This window comes from Mustela putorius, unplaced genomic scaffold (genome assembly GCF_011764305.1).
Source record: "Mustela putorius furo isolate JIRA1106 unplaced genomic scaffold, ASM1176430v1.1 tig00537227_pilon_pilon_pilon, whole genome shotgun sequence".
In the NCBI taxonomy this organism is placed as follows: Eukaryota; Metazoa; Chordata; class Mammalia; order Carnivora; family Mustelidae; genus Mustela; species Mustela putorius.
Window position 1 is genome coordinate 4,667,871 of NW_025422368.1, and position 23,327 is coordinate 4,691,197.

At 40.3% G+C, this 23,327-nt stretch overlaps 2 protein-coding genes across 6 annotated transcripts in view; one reads left to right on the forward strand and one right to left on the reverse strand.

Annotated features, from left to right (window-relative positions):
* SLC11A2 (solute carrier family 11 member 2) overlaps positions 1-1,563 on the forward strand; it is a 38,526-nt gene extending 36,963 nt beyond the window's left edge. For all 5 annotated transcript variants that reach the window (XM_004782071.3, XM_045072941.1, XM_045072940.1 and 2 more), the window contains one exon: positions 307-1,563. In XM_004782071.3, coding sequence (XP_004782128.1) covers positions 307-384 — 78 coding nt within the window. In that variant the 3' untranslated portion in view covers positions 385-1,563. The remainder of the gene's footprint in view (positions 1-306) is intronic.
* Positions 1,564-4,640: 3,077 nt separating this feature from the next.
* On the reverse strand, positions 4,641-20,311 carry HIGD1C (HIG1 hypoxia inducible domain family member 1C). Its single transcript, XM_004782070.3, has 3 exons — positions 20,170-20,311; positions 15,457-15,591; positions 4,641-4,920 (listed from the first exon to the last, which is right to left on the reverse strand). Exons 1-3 carry the CDS (start codon positions 20,309-20,311, stop codon positions 4,856-4,858), a joined length of 342 nt encoding a protein of 113 aa, XP_004782127.1. The 3' UTR covers positions 4,641-4,855.
* Positions 20,312-23,327: the final 3,016 nt, after the last annotated feature.

Genomic DNA, 23,327 nt, shown 5'->3' on the forward strand with positions numbered 1-23,327 from the left:
TTGATGTGCTGATTATAGGTCCTCATGCACCAGTTACAATATTTAAATATTTGCAAATCACGGGCGCCTACGTGGCTCAGCAGTCCATTGAGTGTCTGCCTCGGGCTTTGCCAAGCTGGCTGTGGTCCTCCTGGAATAGAACACCACCCCCCCCCTCCCTGCTCAGCGGGGGTCCTGCTTCTCCCTCTGTCTGCCACTCTCTCCTGCTTGTGCTCTTTCTCTCTGTCGAATAAATAAAATCTTTCTACATAAATAAATAAATACTGGCAAATGAGTCTAACTCTTTTCCGTTTTTTTTGTCCTTAGTACCATCTGGGATTGACGGCTCAGCCTGAACTCTACCTTCTGAACACAGTGGATGCCGACTCACTTGTGTCTAGATGACTGACAGCCCGCGAGACTGTATAAGAACTACTTTGTCTTAATCCTTTTGTGCCAGGTGTCCTGTTAACATATCTCTGTTAGTTCAGAGATGAGTTTTGTTCAGATGTTTTGAACAAAAGGTAAAGATTTCCTCATGGGAAAGGACATTAAAAGCTGACAGCTGTTAAGTGTAGGACAGAGACCCACCCGCCTCCCCTGTCCTACAATAGCCAGAGCTCAATGATTGGCCTCTTGTGGCCACACACCCTATGGGCTTGTGTCTTGACTTCTGGCATTTAAAAATATATATGTGTATATATTTATGTAAACCTGAACATATCAGTTTGGGTAGAGTTTTAAGGTTATATAAAATTGATAGGTCTTATTTTTTTCAAAGACAGTATTCAGATAAATCAGATATTTGTTTTATCTGGGTCACAGGTGAGAAAGGAGAGGGAGTAATGCTCTTTTTTGGAATGACCTGGTCAAATTAACTTACCTTTTAAAGTGATACTTGACTATGGCCGGTTAAATTACATGTCAGTTTTAATCGACCAGACCCTTAGCGACTACTTCATACCAGCACATCATTTCTAAGGAAAACATTTCTTCTTTTCAGCATTCATATTTGGTCCTGGTTATTGATGTGCTTCTTAATTATAATTCTCTCTGTTGCTTTTCTTGAAATCTTACTGGAGGAATGATGATATTTTCCAAAGAGCTTAATACCTTGTAATAAGATTCAGAAACCATGCTATAACCAATGATCAGTTTTCCATGTGACATTGTAACTCAGCCCATTTTACCATTCAGGTTTTTAGGTATAAAAAGAAGAAACTTCTAACATTTACTTTTATAAAGATGTTGATGGACCTATTTGTTTTCTTTCTAATGTTTAGAGTCCTACCATGTGTTTTCTTCCCATTTTCCCATAAAAACGCCAAACACCATTTCTGGGTCCAAAGTCTGTTTCCAGGAATGGCTAATATTTCTAATGTTGAATTTCCCTGAATGCTAAGCATTTTATTGTGAGATATTTATACCAAGTAATAAGAGATTAGAACTAGACTAGGACCAGTTCTCATGTCATAAACTGCCTGTCTACATGTGGGTTATAGATTCTTTTTGACCGCTTTTCTTAACTAGGACTTTTTTCCTTAAGATTTTTATAATAAAAAAGTTAATACTTAAAAATTGAAAGATTTTGCATAATTATCTGATTGAAAAGGAGATTTTCAACACTGGGTCATATTCCTGCATGGAACTGCAGTTGGCTGGAATGAATGGCAGCTGTCCATCTCCATGGACTATACTGCGGGACAGCACACACACTCCTTCACTTCCTTCTAGCCACAGAGGCATTGTGTTTGCAAATACTGCAGCTTTTATATGACTTTGAGCATTATCTTCCTATTTCAGCTTCAAAAGGTAAATATCTCATTTGTCTTATTTTAAAAGTTAGTGCTTTTCAGTACGTTGTTTTTTGTTAAATCCAGACATTCCTTATCTTCATTTATAAAGACCTGGCCCTCCAAGTGGAAAGTTTTCTATGATGATACTTTAAAATTCTTGGGGCCCCTGTGTGGCTCAGTCGGTTAAGCCTCTGCCTTTGGCTCAGGTCATGATCCTGGGGTCCTGGGACCGAGCCCTGCATCGGGCTCCCTGCTCTGTGGGAAGCCTGCTTCTCCCTCTCCCACACTGCCTGCTTGTGTTCCCTCTCTCGCTGTCTCTCTGTGTCAAGTAAAGAAATAAAATCTTTAAATAAATAAATAAATAAATAAAATTCTCTCGTTTCTCTATCAGGGGCCCTTGAAACTTCTGGTAAGAGTAGTGTCCTTATGCTGTAGGTTAGCATCCTTCCAATCTTAAAATGAAACTGAATTAGCATCAATTAACAGCTTTCACTTGAAGAAGAGATTTTTAAAATGAGTTTCAGTATTTTAGATTCTTTATACACAGATAAGAACTCTAGATGGACCAATTTAGATTTTCCTCCCTTCCTGGGCAATTCAGTTTCATTACTAGTGAGTGTTAGGAGGAAAAAGAAAAGGTTTTAAAACTCCTGTTTTGCCACTCCTAAAAGGATGAGGTGCTCAATTAAACAGAGACGAAGCACTTGGGGGATTCTTTAACTCATCTCCCTCCTTTAGCTATATGTTACTAGGAAGAGACTCAAGTGTACAAAAGTTTAAAAGTATACCGATCAGGTCATATAACTCCTATAATAAAAAAATTTGATAATCTGAGTTATGCTAAAACCAGTAGAAGAGACTGATTTCTAAAGAGGGAGTCTGGGGTATACTTCTTTTCTAAGTGAGGAACATTTAATAATTCTCTAATTTATGATTTACAAATCTGGATTTTTCTTTTCCTTTTTTTTTTTTTTTAAGATTTTATTTATTTATTTGACAGAGAGAGAGGGAGAGAGAGAGAGAGTGCAAGCAGAGGGAGTGGGAGAGGGAGAAGCAGGCTCCCCACTGAACAGGGAGTCTGATGCAGCACTTGACCCCAGGACCCTGGGATCATGACCTGAGCTGAAGGCAGATGCTTAACCAAGTGAGCCACCCAGGTGCCCGTAGATGATTTTCCATTTTAATTTAAACACAATTTGTGAGTTCTCATGCATAGCTACTCTTAGTAAATAAATACCTTGCATTTCTTTTTTCAAGCAATAAATATATCACTGAAGTTCTCTCAGAGTAAAATTAATAAATTCTGGAACCTACTGGGTTTTATGAGAAAAGCCCATTTCTAATTAAACACTTAAGTCTATTTTTATTTTTTAAAGATTTATTTATTTATTTGAGAGAAGAGAGAGTATAGTGAGGGGAAGGGGTAGAGGAAGAAGCAGAGTCCCTGCTGAGCAAGGAGCCTAATGTGGGACTCCATCCCAGGACCCTGGACCAACTAAGCCACTGAGGCACCCCCTTAAGTCTATTTTTAATGTAGAGTCTATATTTAGAGAGTAGAATCTTTTCAGTAGCCTGATTAGAAATTTCTTTTCATTGTGTAATCATCTTGAAGGATGATGTTTCTATGCCAGCTGTTCTCAATTTCCCTAACCTCCATGGAACATAGTAGATCTAGCTCTGGACTATTTAGTGGAATAAAGTAATTGGATTCTTCCTTGCCTATTTTCCAAAGAGGACAGTGTTGACCAAAACAGGTACTAGAAGAGCCTCCTGATAGGTAGATGACAATTTTAAAAATTACTACCTGTGCCAATGGAGAGTAGTGTATATAATACACAGAACAATGGGTTAGTATCTGGAATGCAGACGTATTTTCAGATATTCTTACATCTTTTCCTTTCCCAAATACTAGACTTCACCTTGCTGTCAGATTAACCGTCCACTACAGGAGACATCAAGGAAAAGGAAATCACCATCACAGATCATTTTATAGTACGTTCTTGATTTTATTTCAGTGAATACATTTTCATTTTGGTTTTTTTTTTTTTCAGGCTTGGAGTTTTAGGGAAGTAGATCTGAGTCACAACAGTTGGGACTTCAACAAAGTCTCGTTAATTTTTTTAGAAGCGTGGGCAGTTATGAGGAGTTTGAGGTCACAGATAGTTAACATTTAATGTCTGCTTTGGTTTCTGTGTCTTCTAGTGTCAGACCAGATTAGCAATAGCATTAGACTAACTCCTTTCACCCCCATAATTGCCATCTGGGGGAAAGGGATTTTTTTTTTTTTTTTTTTTTTAGCAATTTACCTTTGTGCTCCTATAAAATGTTTCAAGAAGTATAAAAATGAATACATAAATATATTTAAATGTTAAACATTTATGTTTGTGGCAAAATAGTCATGTTTTTAGATTAGAGTAAGGTACACAGTGGTAAACCAAATTTAAATAACAACATGACCATTCTTCTCTTATAACTGTTTGCTGTTCTTGAAAAGAATTTATGAAAGCTCTAATTACTTTGCCCTACACAGAGAGAATAAAGTGATGAATAGAGTATTACATTTAATATGGATATAGATAATTTTTCTGTAGCCACTATTATAAATTCTAATTTTCATATTGGTTTGGCATCGTATAGATTATTTTCTGCCACTAACTAGAAAGTAAAAATTCTAAAAGTCAGAAAATCCTATCCTAGGTTCTGAAAGACAACAAGGAAATTTTTTTTTTTAAAGATTTATTTATTTATTTATTTGACAGACAGAGATTACAAGTAGGCAGAGAGGCAGTCAGAGAGAGGAGGAAGCAGGCTCCCTGCTGAGCAGAGAGCCCGATGTGGGGCTTGATCCCAGGGCCCTGGGATCATGACCTGAGCTGAAGGCAGAGGCTTTAACCCACTGAGCCACCCAGGCGTTGAGTTGACTGTGATTTTTGATTTGGAAATCAACTTTGTAAACAATTGAGACTTACTATACAAGGGTATGAGAATCCTGTCTCATTTTTCTGCAGTATAATTTGCTATATATTGAGAATTCTTCATAATGAATAGTTTTCAGAAGGCTTCTTATCTTAGATGTAGCTTCATTTTTTGGACACACTGAAGAACCGAGGTCTGATGTAATCTTTATACATAGAATAGAGAACACCTAGAAACAAAAAAATATATATCAATACAGTATCTGTGGAAAATGAAGGCTGAATTTCTTCCACTTGTATTTTTCCAAAACTGTCCTTCAACTTAGAAACAAACAAATGTCTTCCATCTTATTAACTTTTGGCTTGGATCATATAAATGGCTCCAGACAAACCAACCAATCCCAAAAAGTTAGACCCCTTTAAGATCCATATAAATCTCAATCCAAATTTATAATATGTCACTATGCCACCCTAGAATTTGAATTTTAAAATATTGGTGCAAAAGTAAGGAGAGTGGGGAGACTTGGCTAGATAATAACATAGAAATAATAGACATCTCAATCTAGCACACCTCTCTTCAGGGCCTCCTTGTGTTTAGTGTCTTGAGGGAAAAGAAGGTAAAGGGACAGAATCCTTGCTTCTAGAGGTCGGCAGTCTAGTGGGTGAATTAGGTAGGAGTTTAGGCTGAGAGGTCTTCCAGACAAAGGTCTCCCAGAAGTTTAGGCTGAGAGGTCTTCCAGACAAAGGTCTCCCAGAAGTTTAGGCTGAGAGGTCTTCCAGACGGGTAAGTAGTCAAGGGAAATAGCCTGAGGGGTAGAGTTGTTTCATTGTGTTGCAGGAACGTCAGCAAGTGTTTGTATCCACAGTAGGTTAAGGAGTCTGCTCACCTCCTGCTCCGTCCACATCAATTATCAAGACACCAGCTATTTAGTACATTGTCTAACCTAAATTCTTTACTTCCTTTCCTTCTGCCTTTTTTTTTTTTTTTTTTTTCCTGACGCTGTTCTTGTCTTCAGGGAGCGCACAGAGAAAAAAGGATGGGTGAGGTTGTTCTCGGGGCACCCTGTAGCTGGCTGAGGCAGCTGTCTGCACAGTTTCCTAACACAATAGTAGTAGAACCATCACAGATGTATAAAATCCAAGGCAAAAACATGTTTACTGGATGCACTGTGGTATCTATGGAGACATTCTCAGATGCAGAGAGAACTGCAGAACTCATTTCCCTGTGCTTATTAGACACAGGTAAGGCTTACCTCTTGCCTGCCTCTTAAATGTTGGTATTTCCTGGAGTTCTGATCTCAACTCTTTTCTCACCTCATTCACACCTGTGAATGCGTCACTGGTAAGCAAGTTAGAACTCTCTTTTTAATGTGAGACCCATATATTCATTACACCATATGTCAAATTTCCACATACATAGGTAGGTGGCTGCCACACTTCTGAATTATACATAAATAAGTTGAGCATGCCCCTCAAAGTGTTCATTTATTTATAAACAATATAAATGTACTATGGCTAGTCTATATATGAGTAAAGCTTTTTTTGTTTTTAAGATAAAAATATTTTCTTCCGGGGCGCCTGGGTGGCTCAGCAGATTAAAGCCTCTGCCTTCGGCTGGGGTCATGATCTCAGGGTCCTGGAATGGAGCCCCGCATAAGGCTCTCTGCTCAGCGGGGAGCCTGCTTCCCTCCCTCTCTCTCTCTCTCTCTGCCTGCCTCTCTGCCTACTTGTGATCTCTGTCTGTCAAATAAATAAAATCTTTTAAAAAAAAAAATTTTCGGGGCGCCTGGGTGGCTCAGTGGGTTAAAGCCTCTGCCTTCGGCTCAGGTCATAATCCCGGGGTCCTGGGATCGAGCCCCACATTGGGCTCTCTGCTCTGCAGGGAGCCTGCTTCCTCCTCTCTCTCTGTCTCTCTCTGCCTGCCTCTCTGCCTACTTGTGATCTCTTTCTGTCAAATAAATAAATAAAATCTTAAAAAAACAAAAAAACCCCAAAAAACCAAAAAATTTTCTTCCCGCATACCCATGGATCTCCTTATACATTTCCTAAAGTAAGAGTACTCTAATTTGGAGACATCTGCCATAGGCATCTCAGTCAGTATAATACAAAATTAAGAGTTCAGGCCCCAGAGTTGATAAGCCAGGTGATTATTAGCAAGAATTTTTTTCTCTCTAAGACTCCATTTCCTTATCTGGAAAGGGGATTATTAGTAAATAAAGACTTTGGTCTTTGTTCGGAGTTCCTACAATAGAGTTTCTAAAATGCTTAGAAGTTCACAGATAGAGAGGGGCACCGGGGTGGCTCAGTTAGCTGAGCATCTGCATTTGGCTCAGGTCATGATCCCAGAGTGCTGGGATCAAGCCCTGCATCAGGCTCCCTGCTCAGTGGGAAGCCTGCTTCTCCCTCTCCCTCTGCCTGCTAATTCCGCTACTTGTGTGTGTGCGCTCTCTCTTTCTCTCACTCTCTCTTTCTGTCAAATAAATAAATTAAATCTTTAAAAGAAATTTTTTCAGATAGAGGAGTATCTTTGTTACTCATGGGCCCCTTGGATTATACCTGAATTTATGTTAATGGGATGACCCACAGTGGCCTCTCAGGATCCTACTTCAGGATGTGGCTAGTCATGCCAGAAGACCAACCATAGGATTAGAGGGTTCTTAGCCCTCCAGGGAGGGGAGTAGGGCTAGAGATGGAGTTCTGTCGTGGGGCCAGTGATTCAGTCAATCATGCCTACATAATGAAGCCACAATAAAAACTCTGGATGCTGAAGCTCAGTAGAGTTTCTCCGGTGGTGGACACATGGATGTGCTGGAAGGTTGACATGCCCTGATTCCATAGGGAAAGGGTAGAAAGCTTTGAGTCTGGGACCCTCCCAGACCTTAGCCTACGTGTCTCAATTTGCCTGGTCTTGATTTAGATACTTCATAATAAAACTTTAGTCAGTATAGAGCTTTCCTGAGTTCTTAGGTTGTTTTAGTGAAATGTCAAACCTGAGGGAGTTTTGGGAACCCCTGAATTCACAGCCAGTTAGTTAGAAGTTGCAGGTGGCCTGGGAACTCCCTAGAGGCTGGTCTCTGCAGTAACAGCAGTCTCTGGGAAGCTAAGGTGTGCTGTGGGCAGTTGGCAGCGGTACAGGAGCGTGCTAAGGTGCACCCGGTGGTGTGAAGGAGGTGCTTATTAAGATTAAATCCCTGTGGTGTACACCTAACAACACTGCCGTGTTAACTATACTGGAATGAAAATAAAAGCTTAATGAAGTTTACCTACAAAAAAAAAATTGAGATAGTGATATAGAAAGCAGAATGGTTGCACAGCATAAACACTCATTAATATCAGCAATTACTGTTTTGTCCATTATGCACTTATCCTCCCACCAAACCTGTTCTTCTTCATTCTTTATACTAGTGAAGGCACACGTTTATCTGGCTGCCCCAACCAGAAGCCTGGGAATCATCCTTGACTTCTTCCTTTCTTCCTTCCTTCCTCCCTCCTTCCTTCTCCCAATCACTTAGTTGCTGAGTCCTGAACGTTTCTAGAATCCACCTCCTCTCCATTTTTACTATTCCTGCTTTAGTTCAGACCTAGTTCATCACCTAATTGACTTCTTCTCTGCCTTTGTTCTCACCCCTGCTTTACAAATCCTCTGTAATCATTTTCCTTTTCCTCATAGTGAAATAGAATACGCATGGAAAATGGTAGACACAATCTAAATGACCCGATTAACAGACAGTTGCAGAGGCAATGACCTGGAATTGCAGGTCAAGAAATAGAATATGGGAAGCATCTTGGGAGCCCCCCAGCTTTCCCTCTCTGACCATACCTCCTCCTTTCCATAAATAACCACTGTTCTGTCTTTTCTTAGGGTGACCCTCTGTTCAAACGGTTTCACATTGCCTGCGTTTGGGCAGGCGCCTTTCTCAGCTGCTATCCTGACTACTATACTCCCCTTTTTAAAACTTCCACTGAATGTGTCCTTTAGTTAACGCCTCAGCTTGTAGACATTGATCAGGGATTTGTTTTCTATCAGTTTTGCTGGGCTGTAATTGCTTTTTTGCAGGGGCAGAATTTCTGTCCCTGCATATTTCTGGGTTAGCTTGGCTCGTAAGAGACATTTTGCTTGAAGTTTGAAGGGGAAAGTCGAAGCTGCAGCTGCTGTGTTCTTGTTACACTTGGAAGGCTTGGTGCAGGGAGCCAGGTGCTGGCTGTTGCTCTTCACCTGCTGGCTCACCTTGACATTGTGGGACAACAGTCAGACCCACAGATCCTTCAGCAACTTCTGGATCTCCTCCTCTTAGCTTCTTCAACTCCTAAGCCAGTGGATGAACTCCATGATTGAGGGTCCAGCTTCTCCTACAGGTCACACCATGATCAAAGCTGGAGTCAGTAAGAGACTGACCCAAGTTTCTCTTTGTGGGTTCCAGCTCTTCCTTGAAGATCGCAGTTAATTTTTCCTTCCCAACTGCTGCCTTGTTAACTTTAGGCCCCAGCCTTAGGAACATAAGCAACAGTCTAATATGGACTGTTTAATCAGCTCTCAAAATTGGTTAGGGTCGGGGCGCCTGGGTGGCTCAATGCATTAAGCCTCCCCCTTCGGCTCAGGTCATGATCTCGGGGTCCGGGGATAGAGCCCCGCATCGGGCTCTCTGCTCAGCAGGGAGCCTGCTTCCCCTCTGTCTCTCTGCCTGCCTCTCTGCCTGCTTGTGATCTCTCTCTCTGTCAAATAAATAAATAAAAATGTTTTTAAAAAATCTTAAAAAAAAATGGTTAGGGTCATATTTCTATTAAAAAATCCCTTTTTACATATCACTACTGATAGTTTTGCTTCTCTGATCCTGACTGGTACAGATTTTGGTACAGAAGCTTCCAGAGGAGCATAGCCATGAGGGTAGGTTCTCTGAATTGGTTCTGGGTCATCTGGAATTGGTTCTGTGATCTGATTTGGATTTAAAGATATTAATGGCCTTTTTTTTTTTTTTCCAGGAGTAAAGAGGATGCTAGCAGTCTAAGGCATGCAGTAGTAAAACATCTTTTTAGATTGTCACCTATAGAAAACCTTAATCAGGTATCTATAGAAAACGGGCTTTGGGTGATCAGGTATTTACTGTATGAGAACATTTAGTGGAGATAAGAAAAATAATTAGGCTGGTTTCTTCTAAGTGTGCTGGAGAACTTGGGAACACAAAATGAGGGACTCAGGGTTTTCAATTCCTTAATCCAGGTGCTTTGAGGGACCTGAAAGCCTTATGACTTTCCAGAAAGAAACTCAGCTCCCGTAGCAATGAGGCTGATATTTCTGAAAAACATACAAAGGAACTAATCCTGATGGTGACTAATCATAACAATAATAAAATTCCCAACCTCACAGAATCTCTTATGTCAAAGTTAGGGCATTGCTTTGGGAAGAGTGGGATTAGGAAAATTGAAAATTAGCATAATTTTCAATTAATAGGATAGATAATTAATTCAATTAATAGGATAAATAGGAAAATTGAAAATTAGGATGGGACCTATGGGCAGGTTTCTGTGAAATAGGGTCCTTGAACCCCTGTATGACTGAGACTCCTTTGCACTCCTTCCTGCGAATGACTAAAACTTGGAATGAAAGTTAATCTCCACTAAATGAAGTTGGAATGCAGAGCTTTCTTGGTTTACATCCAGGGTACAGCAGGGATTCTGCATTGGTAGTCATTCTTCTTTAAGGGGGCAGTTTTGTTCCCCAGGGAAATTTGGCAATGTCTATAGGCATTTTGGGTTGTCACACTCGAGGTTGGTGGGTGCTGTTTGCCTGATAGTTGCTGGGGATGCTGCTAAACATCCTGTAATGCACAAGACAGCCCCCCACAACAAAGAATATTCAGTCAAAATGTCAGTAGTGCTGAGATTAAGAAACTCCACCATTAAGGAAGGTATCCAAAGGCCTAGGGAGATTGGAATGTTAAAGTGGACTTATCCTCCTCCCTCAGCCCCTAAATATATCTATTTCCTTCACCAAGGCTATGTGAAATACACTTGTGAAGGGAGTCTCTGGCATCCTTGGAGAGTTCTGTGACTGTCTTCTGTAAGCCAGAAATGACAGTGGGAATTGCTAGGCTCCCTGAATTCAGTGGAGATGATGGGATCCTGAGTGGCAGGGCCACGTGGCATCATTTAAGCAACAGAGACAAGGAGAGCATGATGTACTATAATGGGCAGCAAAGACCAAACTGTAATAAGCATAGTCTAGGCCACAAAGCTCTTTGGCATTGGCTAACTGATTGTGGTATCCCTAGACATAAGAGTGGCGGGCAGTGCATACACAGAAAATCTCCCAGTTTGGTGAGTAGAAGTCTCACTTAAATCATCATTGTAGACAGCCATGGCCCCCGAAAAATTCTCAGACTGAATCACTTTATGGACCCAGAGTCCCTTGAATAAAGGAGAGGTCAGATCTCCTTAAGAAAAGACCCTGTTATACAGCCAAAAATATAAATACTGTAAATACTCCATCTAGCCTTTCCTAAAGGGATCCATGACCACTCACCAAGGTGCCTGTGCACGAGGAATGGCAAATAATCACATTTGTGGGAGATTATTAAGTATTGGCTTTGAATTGATACTGATGCTTTGAGAATTAGGGTGCTCTACCAGCCAAGCTAGAAGTTTCTGGAGGTCAGGTGGTCAGTTGACCTGGTGGGACCCTGAATTATTTCCCCAGTTCTGGAATGTGTAATTGGAATGGACAAACCCAGCAAATGTCAGAGTCCTCCCATCGGTTCCCTGACCTGTGGTGTAAAAGCTATTATGGTCGGGAAAGCCAACCATAAGCCATTCTACTTGCCTCTACCTACCAACAGAGTAAACCAAAGCAAAACTGCATTCCTAGATGGATTATAGAGATTAGTACCATCATGAAGGACTTTAAAGATCCTAGAGTGGTGATTCCTACCGCACAGGCATTCAGTATGCCTCTTTTGCCAGAAGACAAGTGGATCTTGGACAAAGATAATGGATTTCTATAAACTTGATCACTCTGACTGCAGCTGCCGTTCAGGTGTGGTTTCATTGCTAGAGTGTATTGGTATAAACATATTTACTATTTGGTTTTCAGCTAGTAATCTGGTTGATTGTTTTTTTCCTGTATACCTTTTAGTAACTATCAGAAGCAGTGTGTGTTCACTCAGTTGGGCCAAGAGTATACTTTCACTATTCTGTCTCAAGACTGCCTGAAGTCTCCAGCCTATGCCATAATCTAGTCTGCAGGGACCTTGATCATCCCTCCATTCCACAGGACATCATGCTAGTCCATTACATCGATCTGATCTATCAAGGGGAAATTAGGTTAGTGCTACAGAATACAAATAGGATAAGGAGGTGTGTGTCTGGAATGCATTTCTTCTGGGGCGTTTTTTAGTACTCCCATGTCCTGTGATTAAAGACAATGGAAAACAATACCCAATATAAGCAGGATGGCTAATGGTCTTCATTTAGGAATGATGGTATGGGTCACCATAACCTTGTCAAATAACCTTGAATAGCCAAGGTGCTTATTGAAGGCAAAGGGAGTATAAAATGGCTAGAACATGGTTATAACACCAGGCATGACCATCCGACCAGTTATAGAAACAAAGTCTGACAGCTATGAATATTTCTTCCTTATTTTGATTTGAATACATTTGTGTATTCATTAATGATTTTTTTATTTGCCACTTCCATTTATCTACCATCTAATGGAAGAAGTGCTAATGATAATTATCCTTATATTTCAGGATTTAGCTTTAGGATATCAAAGGGAAATGGGACTCTGCTCAAAGACAAATCCACACCACTCAAAGATGGAGAAAGGGATTTTTGTGTCCCCTTTTGGGAGAGAATTAGCATGTTTTTGGTTATACATTGAATGGTTGATTTTGCCATTGTCTTTATTTCAAAGTTAAGTGTATTAAAAGAGGTGTATATGGATGCCAGGTTGACAAGAGGTAGACAAGGGTGAATTTGTATTGTGTCAGCTTAGCTAAACTGTAACTACATTTTCCAGATTTCATTTCTTTTTATTCTGTGAGTTACTGCAGAAGGGACATTTTGCATACGATTTAGAAGGCAGAAGTGAAGCAACAGCCAAATACATTTTATGCTCGGAAGGCACTGTTGCAGCATATTTGGTTATCTTCTGGTCCCCTTCGTTGGCATGGGGCAACAACTAGGGAGTACAGCTACTGTGGCTTCTGCTGAATTTCCTCCTTCACCTTTTCTGACTCCTTGGCCAGGTCCCTGTTTAGTAGCTCCCAGATGAAGGGCATCATCTTGTCCTCTGTCACTGCTGTCATCGAATTTAGAGGCTTAGAGATGGTGAGAAATCCACAAAGGTTCCAAACAGTTCATCATGTGTGTTCCCAGCTCATCCTTGCAAGTTCTAGATTTTTTTGCTTCTCTCACTTTACATCTTGTGCTTGCCCACTTTGGGCCCCAGCTGCTGATACATATGCAAGAGCCTCACAATCACATAATGCCAAATGCCTATAATAAATGTCTCCTTCTGTATTACAGCTGGTAGCTCTGCTTCTCTCCTCAAACCCTGACTGACTCACTTACCACACCAAGCTACGTCCAGTCCTAGTAAGGTGCCATGCTCCTGTGCCTTTGTTTTGACCTCTGTCTCAAATCCTGGTCTCCTCTCTGCCTACCTAATTCCTCCACGTGCTTGGCTCCTATAGTTTACATCCTGAGAGACGCCTCCTCGGGACTCTCCGCACTCGTTCAAGGCTCCCCTCTGTGTTATGCTTCCAGAGCAACCTGTGCTATCTGTCATGATATCCATGATTTTATACCACCATCTTCTGTTCTTGGTCGTTCTCCATAAGGAGCCTGACCACTCTGAGAGTGGGGACTGAGTCTTATTTCTGTATCTCTAGACTGGCACAGGGCCTTGCACATAGCAAGTGCTCAGTAGCTATTTGCTAATAGCTAATTGATGAAAATGAGCACTATAGTTCTGTAGTGAAGTTTCTTGTATTTTGTTCAACACCTGCATATCACAGCTCATGGTAATAAGATGTAACCATGTAACCCCCTACATGCAAAGCCCCACACACATCATTCCATAATCCTAGACCCATGCTTAGGCTGACTCTACTCTGCACAGCATGAAGGAGAACTAGGAACATGGTGGCTTGTTCTCATTAATGTAGACGAAAAGAAAGTTAGATAATTTAGGTCCCAAAGTGGACTTCCTGAGAGAACTATCTGATTTAGCCATTGATGTATTAACCAAATAATTTTACACCTGTTCTTTGGATGCGACTGTGTTTAGTATTGCTTAATTTATAGACTAATTTAAAAAGGTTTACCCATTGCTCAGACTAGGAATAAAAGGAGAACAGATGTTGAGGCTTGTGGGCTCTAAAAATGTATTCTTCCCAGTTAAACTAAATTAATAATTATACCTGCTGTTCATGTAGCCTGGGAACTATGACTTAGGTGAGTGATAAAGGCTGGAGTCTAGAACCACTGCTTTAGTTGGGTTACCTAGGGTATAAACTATTCACTGCTCCTTTCACTATACAAAATAACAGAACCCATAATCTGGTTCTCTACATTTTTATTTTTATTTTTATTTATTTATTTATTTATTTATTTATTTATTTTTAAAGATTTTATTTATTTATTTGACAGAGAGATCACAAGCAGGCAGAGAGGCAGGCAGAGAGAGAGAGAAGGAAGCAGGCTCCCGGCTGAGCAGAGAGCCCGATGCGGGGCTCGATCCCAGGACCCTGGGATCATGACCTGAGCCGAAGGCAGCGGCTTAACCTACTGAGCCACCCAGGTGCCCCAGGTTCTCTACATTTTTAAAATTAAGCTCCCTACCTTTTAAAAATTTTTTAGGTATAATTGTCCTACATTATACTAGTTTCAAGTGTACAACAATGATTCATTATTTGCATATAATGTAGTGATCACCGTAGCAAGTCAGTTAACATCTGTAACCATGCATAGTTACAGAATTGTTTTCTTGTGATGAGAACTTCAAAGATCTACTCTCTTAGCAACTTTCAGATATACCAAATGGTATTATTAACTAGAGTCACCATGCTGTACGTTACATCCCCACATACATTATTTTTTATTTTTATTTATTTATTTTTTAAAAAGATTTTATTTATTTGGGAGTGAAAGAGAAGGAGAACAAGTGGGGGGGTGGAGTAGGGGGAAAGAGCAAGGGGAGAGGGAGAAGCAGGCTCCCGCTGAGCAGGGAGTCCCATGCAGGGCTCCATTCCAGGATCCTGGGATCATGACCTGAGCCAAAGGCAGACACTTAACTGACTGAGCCACCAACCAGGCACCCCTATTTTTCATTTTTTAAAGGATTTTATTTATTTATTTGAGAGAGAGAGCATATTCAAGGGCAGGGAGGGGGTAAGCGACAAGCAGACACCCCACTGAGTGAGGAGCCCAGTGTGGGGCTGGAGCCCAATGAGGGGCTTGATCCCATGACCCTGAGATCATGACCTGAGTCGAAATCAAGAGTCAACAGATTGAGCCACTTGGGTTCCCCAGGACTTACCTCTTTTATAACTGGAAGTTATACCTTCTGTCTACTGTTTTTTTTTCTTTCAGTGCTTAAAATACCAAGAGACTAAAGCCTCTTACAGGGAATCAACTTCAAGTGAGGTTCACTGTCTTTCTTACCCTTCTTCCTCCATTATATCACCTTGACCCAACATTCATTTTCTAAAATAAATTAAAATATTCTCAAAGACAGCTGAATATAAGACAGAAATTAAGCAGGTTACCTAGAGTCACAGCTCCTACAACAAATCCTTGGGCAGCAACTCTCATGTGAATAAGATGGATGGACATTTTCTGATCTTTTCTGTACTTTAACTTGTAAAGACCATAGGACACCACAGTCATAAAGCCTGCTATTCCTGTAAATTAAAAAAATGAGGTTATGTGAATAGTAGGCTAGAATCCCCAAGATTTAGAGAGCTGAATAGAAGAGTGTCTAAAGGGTCGGTACTTGGAAGATAAGCAGGACAGATACCAAAGGATACATAAGAGGAACGATGCTGGATAAAAAAATAGACCCTTAACACTAATGGATTCAATATTTGCAGTTTTGACTCTTCCCAGAAAAACCTCAATCCTGTAGTGTAGTAATTTCTAATGTTCCTGAGGCATAATTTCCTGTTGTGCATGGCTTTTATTTGGGACAAGTCACTGAGCCAGTGAGCAAACCAACCAAACCTCCCAGCATGCATGCCTTTCGAATGTTTGGCTTTACTCCTCTCTGCTCCTTATCAAATAAGGAGGAAATATAGTGGTAACAATTTTGATCTTCTATAAAATGAGATACTTAAATTTTAATGAGATGAAAGGTATGAATATTTGCATAAGAAGTATGTAGCTGCAGAAAGATCTGTGACTCTAGAAAACTCCAGAAGCACACAAGTATTTCCGTATTCCCTGCAAATATCACGGGGTGAGGATACTGCTGTGACAACCAAGATCCTATATAATTGACTCTAAGACAGAAAACTGATCAACTGAATAGGAAAGATTCCAGAAGGAGATTTAAAACACGGTGAGAACTTAATTCATGACAAATCAAAATAACCAAATAACCGATAAGGGAATAGTTATTTAATAAATGCCATTGGTACAATTTTTTTAGTATGGAGAACTGATTTGAATGTGTATCTCACAGCAGATCCTACAAAAAAATTCTGCATGAGTTAGAATTGAATGTAAAAAACAAAACAAAAATATCAATAAAAACTAGAGGAAAATAGAATAGCATATTTATAACATCTGAAAGAAGGTAAAGTAGACTTTAGAGAAAATGGGGAGGACAAAATGCCATATTTTGACAGAGAACTAGAGAAGACTTCGCATAATAAAAGTATGGGTCTATTTTGGGGTTTCCCTCTTCTATCATGTTGATCTGTGTATTTATCCCTCCAGCAACACCACCCTTTCTTGATTAGGTAGCGATCTAGTACGCCTCAATATCAGGTACAGTGATTTCACCCATGTTATCCTTTAAAAAATTTTTTTAACATTGTTTTAGCCATTCTAGGACTTCTGCCTTCACATATAAATTTTATTTTATTTTTTTTAAGATTTTATTTATTTATTTGACAGAGAGAGATCACAAGTAGGCAGAGAGGCAGGCAGAGAGAGGGAGAGGAGAAAGCAGGCTCCCCGCTGAGCAGAGAGCCTGATGTGGGGCTCGATCTCAGGACCCCGAGATCATGACCTGAGCAGAAGGCAGAGGCTTTAACCCAGTGAGCCACCCAGGCGCCCCCACATATAAATTTTCTTTTTTAAAATTTTAAAAAATATTTTATTTGTTTATTTAACAGGGAGAGACCACAAGTAGGCAGAGAGACAGGCAGAGGGAGGGGGAGGAGCAGGCTCCCCGTGGAGCAGAGAGCCCAATGTGGGGCTTGATCCCAGGACCCCGGGATCATGACCTGAGCCAAAGGCAGAGGTTCAACCCACTGAGTCACGCAGGCGCCCCCACATATAAATTTAAGAGTAAGCTTGTCTTACCTACAAGAACCCTTGCTGGGATTTTGAAAGGTATTACACAAAACCTGTAGGTCAATTTGGGGAGAACTGACACACATTCTTTGTATTTATATTCTTCTTTACTATATATTTAGTCTTTCAATCCATGGACACAATACTGCATGTAGTCTTCACATTTATTTAGGTCCTTTCTGATTTCTTTCATTAACATTTTGTAATTTTCAGTATACAGATTATATGCATGTTTTGCTAAGCATGTATGTAAGCTTTGGAGTGATTTCATTTTCATTTTCTTTGGAGTGATTATGAATACTGTAATGTTTTTATTTCAGTTTCCATATATATTTTTTTAAAGATTTTATTTATTTATTTGACAGACAGAAATCACAAGTAGGCAGAGAGGCAGGCAGAGAGAGAGAGGAGGAAGCAGGCTCCCTGCTGAGCAGAGAGCCCGATGTGGGGCTCGATCCCAGGACCCTGGGATCATGACCTGAGCCGAAGGCAGAGGCTTTAACCCACTGAGCCACCCAGGCGCCCCCAGTTTCCATATGTTTGTTGTTAATATATAGCATGCAGTTGGTATTTATGTAGGATAGCAAGTTTTGATTAGTTGTGTTGGCACACGTGTGTCTCTACGGGTGGGTGAGGATATATTCTTTCAGAATCCATTTAATAGATGGAAGTAAGAGAATAATTGCATTTATGTGTATATTTTATAAGCTTATTAGCAAATGAAATAAAAATTAAAATGACAAACAAAAACTGCAAAAAACAGTAATAGATACATTGACAAACAGGTACCATGCTGAAAGCTCTGTAAGTTTAGCCCCATCTTAAGAACGCTGACAATAGGGCGCCTGGGTGGCTCAGTGGGTTAAGCCGCTGCCTTCGGCTCAGGTCATGATCTCAGGGTCCTGGGATCGAGTCCCGCATCGGGCTCTCTGCTCAGCAGGGATCCTGTTTCCTCCTCTCTCTCTCTCTGCCTGCCTCTCCATCTACTTGTGATTTCTCTCTGTCAAATAAATAAATAAAATCTTTAAAAAAAAAAAAAAAAGAACGCTGACAATATATAATAAGTGGTATTAAACTGAACGTGCTTCCTGCTCTGGAAATTCATATTCCTGGGAAATAAGCAAGAGAAACATCAAGAAGTTGACACAAAGCTACACTATGTATGAGGAAAAACTGGACAACAGCAAAACTGAATAACAGCAAACTGAAATGACCCAAACAGAGGGACGACTGCCATAGCTGTGAAAAAAATATTAAGTATGGGCAGTGCTAATACACAGAAATGTACACACGAATATGTTAAGTGAAAGGAGCAAAAACAAATGATCAACACAGAACTTCAGTATATATGTAATGTATGCACAGACTTAACAGTGATCATAAGACAGTTTGAAACAGTACAAATAGATTGTAATGATGGAAGTTGTTTAATAAATAAAAATGTTTTGTAAGTTCTCTGTGCAGGACACTATCCTGCAGCAAGAAATAGTAGATATTATTAAAATAACCATAGCTAAACTAATCATCAATATATATTCAAATTTTATCATTTATTTATCTAGCAAAAACTTGATTCTCTTCCCTTATCAAATCAAGGCTCTGTTCTTAGTTAAATTGGTTTTGTTTCCTTCAGAGATGAAAGTCAGAACCTTTACTGTTTTCCGTATAGTGTCTCTGTAGTTTGTATATAATTGAATTTAGCTGGAAACACTTTTATCTTTCTACTTTAATCACCCTAAATGTCTCTGGAAAAATAATTTAATTTATGATAGGCACAGTGATTAATGTCTCTTCATGATAGTGATCTGTTCAAGTGGCACCTAGTTCTATGAATTGTTTTTCTAGTTAAAAATGCTAGAAATATGAGTTAATCACTCTAATATTATTTGCTTCCATTTTTTATGGATGCTATTATCAAGTTTTAATCAAATTAAATTCTAAACAACATATTATAATAAAGTAAAATTTTGATTCTTTTTGATATGCAAATAATGACATGAAGTTGCTAGATTTGCAGTGACAAGGAAAACCTAATAACATACCTATTGGGAAGGTTTTAAGGAATTAATCACTTACATCAGTATAACTTACATAATGTAAGTCTTATTTAAATAAATTATTTTAATAGTTTCCAGACCAAATGAACACTAGGAAAGAGTCATGGCTGCAGAATATAATAATGCTTAGATTAGCTTAAGCATCCAAAAGAAGAAACAGAAAGCTTAGGTTTTAAAACATAATATTGGTGCTTAGAATTTTTTTTTAAGTCCAGATACATACAGTATTATTCCAAATGTAAACACACTAAGTCTGTGTTGGGGAAGGATAAAGAGGCTAAGACCAGGTCTAATTATAATAACACTTCTTTAATCTAGAGTTTACTTAACCATCAACCTCAACCTCTGGAACACATCAGGAAACCAGCACAAAGGGCCGTTGAACTTGAACATCACAAAGTTCATGCTCTCAAGTGTACAGACAGGTAGGTAGCCTAGGCTTTCATTCAGAGCCTCCTTACTCTGAATTGACTCACAATTCTTTTAAACTTGTGTATCTAGCTTCTGATGCCACAGAATACTAGAGGCAGAAGTTTTTGATTGTACTTAATATTATATGGAAGAAACAGAAAAATCTGTAAACAATTGGGTATAAGAACTTAAAGGTTGGAGTTAGAGGACAAAGACCCCTATACATCTCGGTCACTAAGACTTTCAATATAATAAGCTGATGCTGCTGATGATCTCGAGTCATCACAGAAGTATTAAAGCTCATTCAGTGTGGTCCAGTTAGAGTGGCTAGGAATTAGTAATTTGAGATAGACCTCTAATGAATGGGAGTTAAAGAAATAAAATTACCTGAAAAACTCTAAGTGATAGAAAACATTTCATTCCTCAAAGATACTGGATAATGCATTGTTATTACAAACAGTTCTCTAGTATCCAGTCAAGGATTGTACTTACCTATGGGGACAAAGGGGGAGTCCCTAGATTTCCTGATCAGTCGGGAGAGTTGGCCTTCTTCCTCATCTGCTGACCACTGGTTATCTGCAGACATTTTTCTCACTAGTAACAGGAGGGGATAAATGTGGTTGCTGAAAATCATTAAAAATCCATTTATCCTCTCCCAGTATATTGTGGATCATATGTTCATCTGTCTTCAATTTGCTTGATCCATGCCTGTCTGCTCAATTGAAATAAACATGATATTTCCTTCACCCTTTTCATTATGGAATCATTTCATTTTGTTTGGGGTAAGGGGTAAAAGTAATGAGAGGTGATGATAATGAGAGGTGATGATAATCAGATTCCATGAATACTGAATAAAGACAGATCATAAACGGGTTATTCAGTCTCTTTTCACTGCTCAGCATTTGAGATCATTGGGAACCTCAATCATTGGGACTTCTTCCACAAACAGTAAGAGAATACTTTTACAAAATGCCATTGTAAAGAACAATGGCAGTGGCAACATAGGCAAAATTACCTCCAAATTTACAAGTGATGGGAGAGTGATCACTGCAATTCTTCAGAATGTGCAGAGCATTATAAAGACATTGAGATATTTACCAAGCACCTACCACATGCTATGCTAGACAATGGAAATAATCTTCCTTGTCTACACAGGAATGAGGGAAACTTGCAAGAGCAACTATAATCACAATCACCATGGTTAGCAAGCACCTCAGTCCGTTATCCGTGCAACCCACCATTTTCATCTAAAAACTCAAATACGGTGACTTCATCCTATGAATCAGCTTTCATCAGAAATTGTAACCTGGTAAGTGGCATAAGAACCATACCTTTGGGAAACCACACCACCTGCTGTGTCCTGGTGTTCCTTCACAGGAAGCTGTAGATCAGAAGAGGCTTTGTAAGGCCAGGACACGGATATGTTCAATTTCCCACTAATTGACAATAGGAAAGCCCAGAAACAACGCTGTCCCACCCCAAGGGGGTGTGGCCAGCTGGTATTGGCCGAGGTTTCCACATCCCTTGCTTGGAAACTCACTAGTAACAGCACCTGGACCACAAACACTAGATTTTCAAATTAAGGAACCAGTAAGTCTTTGAAGAACTTAATTTCCTTTTACTCTGCCTTCACAGGGAGCTCCCAACTTCCCTCTGTGGCTCTGAGTCTCACTACCTGACTCCAGGACCCCAAATCAAGAGCAAAGTGGGCCCACTGTTACAACACTGGGCTTGGGTGGCAGTGGGCATTATTAGCCATCTGAGACCAAGAGTCTGGTCTTTAAGGAATATGCACTTGCAAGAAGGGCACCCACTGGGGTCTGAATCCCGGGTTGAGGGCCACGGGCCTGTCTGGGGTCACCTGGAGGCCAGGCCCTCACACCTGTGACTGCTGGAGAGCCTCGAAGCTGCACGAGTGCCCACCTGTGAAGGACGTGATGTCACTACGCCCTTGGCCAATCTGAGGGCCAGGCAGGTAGGCGGGCGGAGGAAGGTGCTGAGTGAGCCGCTGCCTTGCGTCTGCGCCTGCGCATGCACCGGAAGCACGAGCCTGGGAAGAGCTGGTGGTGGACGCTGCTTTGGCGTCCGCTGTATCCCGAACCTTCCAGCATTTGAGGCCGCGGGGAAGTCCTGGTTCACCACCTCTTTCTGACTGCAGCTGCAAAGATGAGCGCAGAGGACCAGGTAGCGTTCATGGTTTTTTCCTTATAACTTTAATTCTTCAAGTAAGTTCAAATTTACAGAGAAGCTCCCAGAATACGACACAGAACCTCACGTTCGACACCCAGGTTCCTTTGTGTTAACACCGAGCCACATTCGATTTATCATTTTTCCAAAGACAAATTTCTCCCCTTCTTCCTAAGAACCATCTGAGAGCAAGTCGCGTGCTGATTCACCCTACCCCCTAAAAACTTCTGTAGGCATTTGGGGCATTCTTTTCTGTAGCCATAGTACCATGGTCAAAATCAGAGTATTAGTGTTGCTGTAATACTATAAGCAAGAAGTTTTATTCATATTTCACCAGTTAAGGTCCCAATGATGACCTTAATGACAACTTTTTTTCCCATAGTCTAAGATTCATTCAGGAATACATACTGTGTTTGGTTGTCAAGTCTCTTTTCCTTTAACTTGGAACATTTCCTTAGTCATTGTACTAGTCAAGATTCTCTAGAGAAACAGAACCAATAGGAGATATATATGCATACATACATATACATATGCCTGTATTCATGTATATATACTTATAGATGAGATTTATTGTAGGAATTGGCTCGTGTTTGTGGGGGCTGAGAGGTCTCGTGATCTGCCATCTGCAAGCTGGCAATGGTGTAAGTCCCTGTCTAAGACCAAAGGCCTGAGAACCAGGAGCACTGATGTCTGAGGTCAGGAGAAGATGGATGTCCTGGCATAGGCAGGGAGCAAATTCACCTTTCCTCTGCCTTTTTGTTCCGTTCATGCCCTCAGTTGATTTGTTGATGCTCAGCTGCGTTAGTGAGGGTGATCTTTATTCAGTCTACCAGTTCAACTGCTAATTTCTGTGGGAAATGTGCTGTCTGCCAGTTTCTCTACTGTAAAGTTACCATTTTTTTCTCTTTATACTAAATAAGTATTTTGTGAGGAGATACTTCAGTATTATATAAAAATACATTGTTATTTATCAGACTTATACACATTAATTTCAGCACCCATTGATGATCCTTGCCCGAATCAATTAATATGTTTCCCAGATGGTAATTTTCTAAATCCATCATTCTTTTTATAATTTTCAGTTGGCATTCTAATAGAAGGAATTGTTTTCCCTTCTTCCCTATTTTATTTTTTTAAATGTTTAAAAAAGATTCATTTATTAGAAAGAGCATGCATGTGTGCACATTCTTAGGGGGTGGGGAGCAGAGGGAGAGAGAATCCCAAGGAGATTCCCACTGAGCACGGAGCCTGGTGCAGGGCTCAATCCCACAATCCTGAATCCATGATCTGAGCTGAAATCAAGAGTTGGATGCTTGGGGCACCTGGCTCAGTCATTAAGCGGCTGCCTTTGGCTTGGATCATGATCCCAGAATCCTGGGATCGAGCCCGACATCAGGCTACCTGCTTGGTAGGAAGCCTGCTTCTCCCTCTCCCACTCCCCCTGCTTGTGTTCCCTCTCTCAC